General features: G+C 36.1%; 1 protein-coding gene across 2 annotated transcripts in view; it reads left to right on the top strand.

The window, feature by feature from the left end:
* LOC100175109 (zinc finger protein 420) overlaps positions 1–5345 on the top strand; it is an 11040-nt gene that overhangs the window by 3880 nt on the left and 1815 nt on the right. For both annotated transcript variants that reach the window (XM_009860990.3, XM_018812929.2), the window contains exons 8-16: positions 682–901; positions 1382–1540; positions 1757–1880; positions 2270–2406; positions 2739–2819; positions 3208–3444; positions 3789–3988; positions 4161–4332; positions 4735–4896. In XM_009860990.3, coding sequence (XP_009859292.1) covers positions 682–901; positions 1382–1540; positions 1757–1880; positions 2270–2406; positions 2739–2819; positions 3208–3444; positions 3789–3988; positions 4161–4332; positions 4735–4896 — 1492 coding nt within the window. The remainder of the gene's footprint in view (positions 1–681; positions 902–1381; positions 1541–1756; positions 1881–2269; positions 2407–2738; positions 2820–3207; positions 3445–3788; positions 3989–4160; positions 4333–4734; positions 4897–5345) is intronic.

Genomic DNA, 5345 nt, shown 5'->3' with positions numbered 1-5345 from the left:
CCCCACCCTACTATATAAATAAACGTTAACAAAATATTGGCCTTTACATTATTTTAATCATACCAGAACTTAGTAAATTAAGACGTCATTCAACCATTGAACAAAAAGTATAGTCAGTTGAACAGTTCTGGATTTATCAGATAGGCTACCTTAGTTATAAACCGGCAATAAATTTTAGCTAAGGTGACCTGGTATTTCTGGTGTGCCAATCTTTTCTTGGTTATGTCATGTCAGAATTCTGGCTGTGTCATGAAAAATATCTCACTGATGAAAAAGAATGGCCAAATTCTGTGTAAGTGTGTGATAAAGCCAAGCTGCATTTACAGATAGCTGAAATATTAGGGCATTACTGAGGGTCTTAGATTACTAGGTTAGGAAAAGCATGCTGTTTTAATATTGAAGCTTATGAAGAAGTTCAGAAAAATAGTTCTAGTACAAAAGGTCAGACTTGGAAAACATTATATGGAACAACTAGATCAAAAATTGTAAATAAATACCAGTAACAGTAAGCATTAGGTGCAATTACAGTCAAAGCCATTAATAACAACTGTTAGAATGTAAGTTTTAATAAAAATACTCAAATGATTCTGTTGAAGTTGTTTGCCCACTATGTTTGTTCTATTATTCACAAATCTCACCTTATATATAACTCTATTATCACCTAACCATTATTATTCACAGATGTTTAGAATGTGGGAAAAATTTCATGAAATCAAGTCTTCTATCGTCTCATATGAGGAACGTGCATGGTGTGAATGCTATGGCTGTGCAATCTAATACTTCTGTCTCTGTGCCTACTACTGTGCAAAACACTGATGCGGCGAAACCTTTTGCTTGCGTTGAATGTGATAAGAGCTTCAAAACCAACCCTTACTTGAAGCAGCATGTTTTAGCTGTGCATGTAAGTTGGTGTGATGATTGATTAGACTGTAGAACTGAGGCAGTAATTATAAACACCTTTCCTTGGTGACACAATCATTAAATGAAATACGTAACATTAATTTTTTAAACATTTCACACAAGTATTTATTAACATACAGTGAAAAAATCTATAAAGAGCAGACAAAAGTCTTTCTGAACCTGTACATTGAGCTGGGGTGACACCTTATACCAGACACCCATTACGTTATACCTTGAGCCTAAATTTTTTAATTTTTGGTTTATGTATGGCTGACAATTTGATTTGGACAACTTTTTATTCTGTACTTCGTTGGGCGCAATTGTTGTTCAGTGTGTCACAAGGACACATATGTCTATATTGGTAGCATTGACAAGCCTTATTTTAAATCCGTAACCTCTAGTTTGTGCTAAGGCATCAGACTGTATTGCATAAACTATGTGATAAGCCTAGACCTTTTATTTTACACCAACTTTTTTGTAGAACAAGCCCAACAAATGCGAGCAGTGTGGAAAAGGTTTTGGTCGTCGAAGTGATTTAAACCGCCATCTTAGAAGCGTTCACATGCGAGAACGGAACCATTCGTGTTCTAAATGTGGATGGACATTCGCAGAGGCTGGCAACCTTAAGCACCATATACAGGTAGGAATATATGAGTGTGGGTCGTATGAGATGCTAGGTAAAATTATGGTTTTTCAACAATTCGAAAGTCCGATAAAACATAAATTTATTTTTATTGATTACAGTAACATAAATCAGAGAACTGTTTCTCCTTTTATTCTAGAAAATTATTAATATACTAATGTTTTAATGGTTTACTTCCAATAATGTGTTGATTAACTTTTTCCTTGTTCTCAGGCCGTCCATACGAAAGAAAAGAACTTTCAATGTTTAATTTGCTCCAAGCAGTTTTCCATTTCATCTTATCTTAAAACTCACATGATACGAGTGCATGGTGTGGATGAAAGTACTAAGAATGCAGGTATTTCCTATGCTTTATTATTTAAGTATTCTTCAAGACTTTGTCAAATTGGCTACACATTATATAGTAGGGTGGGGAAAGATGGGACACCTTTTGATTTTGTTTTTTTTCTTCCATTTAGTAATAAACAAAAAACATCAAAAAGTTATATAACCGTATCCTGGCGACTCCCATAGGCCATTGTTAAATGTTTAAAACAAGGCCAGGATATTTGGTTATTATGTGCTTAGGGTTTCCTGTCTGGCTGTCTTCCCCACCCTACTATATTTCCCCCCATCCCAAACAACCTTGGATGAGGTCCTTTAGCAAGGCATATCATGAAACTTAGAATTTCAGCCAGTCTGGGTCAATTGACCCTCACACTTACATTAACGATATTGTTCCACCAGTCCAAACAGCATTAGCGATCCAAAACCACAACCATTTCAACCTTCAGCAACCAACAAGCACAGTTGTTGTACCTGTAGCACAAGTCAACCGATGTTTTGAGTGCGGGCAAATGTTTGAAAATGCAGCCATGTTGCAGGTATGTCTATTTTGTTATCGCCCAGCATTATGGGCGTATGTGTCATTAGACAAGAAACCTAACCGTCATTGCTCCAACTCAGTGGTCACTAATGGCTTGTCTAAATAACCAGCCATGCAATAAAGAAATAAGAAATCTAAAAAAATAAACATCCACAAAGTTACATATGTGGTAACTCTAAAGTTGACACAAGGTGTATAAAACAGAACTCCTGTGTTAAATTACTGTTGCTGTCCACCACAAGGATAAATAGGTGTCATCTATTTATTAGTAATAGAACTATTTAGGATAAATTAAAAATATTGCTTCAACTTTATGCATTATATCGACAGCACCATGTTATGTCAACTCATCCACAGCCGTTCTGGTGCACAGTATGTGGGGAAGGTTTCTCACAAGCGTCACAACTACAGGTAATTTAATACTTTGGTTTATAGAAGGGTAATAATGACCAAATCAACCAATAGTCATGTCTGCCTATTCACACACTGCAGTAGATTCAACTACTGGACTGTGAGCATGTGAGTGACAAGGACAACCATGGATAAGTCACTCAAGTTTAAACACAGGATTGATTGGTGTGAAGAATGCAATATATTTTGCTTGTTTGTATAAACACTTAAGCAGGGTAGGAGGGTAGTATCTTACATTTAAAACTGCCCGGCTAAATCCTATGATGTCTATCTTGTTTTAAAAGTCAGGATGACATGTCACCCCAGGTACCCCTAATGTTATGCATATTATATAAGAACCCAAATTTACCACATATTTTACCCTAAACTGTTCAAATTCATCCAACAGTCTCATCTTCAAGTGCGCCACAGTGACAACAACAACAATCAACAACCGACCAATCCCATTACAGCTGTGATCCAATCGACCAATCAGAGCCAAGGTGTTAGTTCAAACCGACCAATGGGATTGGTTGGACAACAAATAGATTTGAACCAACTTCCAGATAATTTGAACAAATCTTGTCTTGAATGTGGGGCAGTTATTGATAAGACAATAAAAAGACATGTGTGCCATGGGGTAAAGGTATGACATAACATAATATTTTCTAAACTATGTGGATGAGGTCCTGTAAGGTGACACGTCACAGGACCTGAAATTTACGCCAGAATTGGCCCATTACCTCTTTTTTAAAAATAAATTGCTATTTATCTCTTTGAATTTGATGTTAACCTAATTAATTAAAATAAAGAAAAACAGAACATCATTTTAATTACATAGATACCTTTATGTACTTTAAGACCTTCTTTTCTTTAACCAAAAGGTATTACTTTTTTCTTTACATAGAAAAACATGAATGGTAAATTAATCTGGCTGCTTACATAAACCATACAACAATGTTTTTATATTCAAGAATCTTTTATTTTTAGTTCCAGCAACAAACCGCTTTACCTGGAGTAGCAGCTGTTGCGTTAGCTACAGAGAGACCTCATCTATGTACAAAGTGTGGGAAAGGCTTCAAAACTGCCACCCATCTAAAACAACACGTTAGATGTGTGCATACAAATGATAGACCACATAAATGCACACAGTGTTCAAAAACTTTTGCAAGAATGAGTGACTTAAATAGGTAAGAATTGAAATTTGAGGTTTGTATTACAATTTTCAATTAGAAAAAAAAGCTACACTTTACATAATAGATTGTTTATTCTGCTGTTATTGCTACCAGGCAGAGCTTAATATCCCATTAACATACTTATACATAATTACGTAGTGACCCTAACTTGACCTTTGACCTACAGGCACAGACGAGGGGTCCACGAAAGAGACAAAGGAACCTCAAAATCTCTTCGTATGTTAAGTTTAAAATGCACACAGTGTGGAGCGACCTTTCCCGAGACGATACAACTCAAACGTCATGTGTTAACTGTGCATATGAATCAACTGCCATGTTATAAATGTGCAGACTGCCAGGTAAGTTGTTCAATTTATAATATCATGTATAGTATAACAGTGGTTTTAATTCCCGTGCACACTGCCTGCTCCAGGTCTCAGGTTTGCCTTACTGAAGACTTCACCCATATAGAACAGAATCTCTATTATTCAATGATGTATATAAACTGTATCAGTGGGGTATAGATGGTACTTGGTAGTACCCAGGGTGTTGTATATGGACCTATACTCCATGTCTCAGTTGTGCCTCACTAAAGACCTCAACCTTATAGAATAGAGTGAAAGTCTATAAACTTTTCTGAGTGGGTCTAGAGGTAACATTCTGGCTGTTAGAGTAATGGACTTAAATCCAGGACTCAGCAATTAGATATACCTGTACAGAATAGATTCTTGTATAAAATGTTCAAACCAAACTCATTTTAGGAGGGATTTGCGGACGAATCTCAATTCAAAAGTCACATATGTTATGAGGAGGAACGTCCTCATGTATGCCACATATGTTCGAAACGTTTCAGCGCACCAACTCAACTAAGGCGCCATGTTCGTTCCGCTCATAACCCAGGGAACCCACAAACAACACATCAAGTAAGATTGTAATGCTAAATTCTAGTTGTGGTGTTGTATTCTGCTATCAATCTTTTGAACATTTTGAAATTTAATGATGTTTTTTTAGTTTTTTTTTTAATACATATTTAGTTTTAGTTGCCAAAAAGTACAGTGTTTAAGGCGACAATAGCTTTCTTTGTTTTATATCAGAGTAAGGTCTTCAATAAACCGCACATGAGACGTGGGATTTAGGTATGTTACCCTATTACCCAAAACCCGGAGTGCTACCATCTGTACCCCACTGAGGCAGTTTTAAGACATTTAAAGATATAAATTATCTTCTATAAGGTTAAGTTAAGTAATATATCAATGGCTCATCTGGTATAAAAAACGTATAGTGTATTTCCAACGTTTCGTCTGCCATACGGCGAGACTTCATCAGGGAATGAAACGCAACAGTTACTACAAGCGAAACTGTTGCGTTTCAT

Source organism: Ciona intestinalis, chromosome 8, assembly GCF_000224145.3.
Source record: "Ciona intestinalis chromosome 8, KH, whole genome shotgun sequence".
NCBI lineage: Eukaryota > Metazoa > Chordata > Ascidiacea > Phlebobranchia > Cionidae > Ciona > Ciona intestinalis.
Note: the sequence above shows the minus strand (reverse complement) of the source record. Positions and strands in the feature narration are given on the sequence as shown.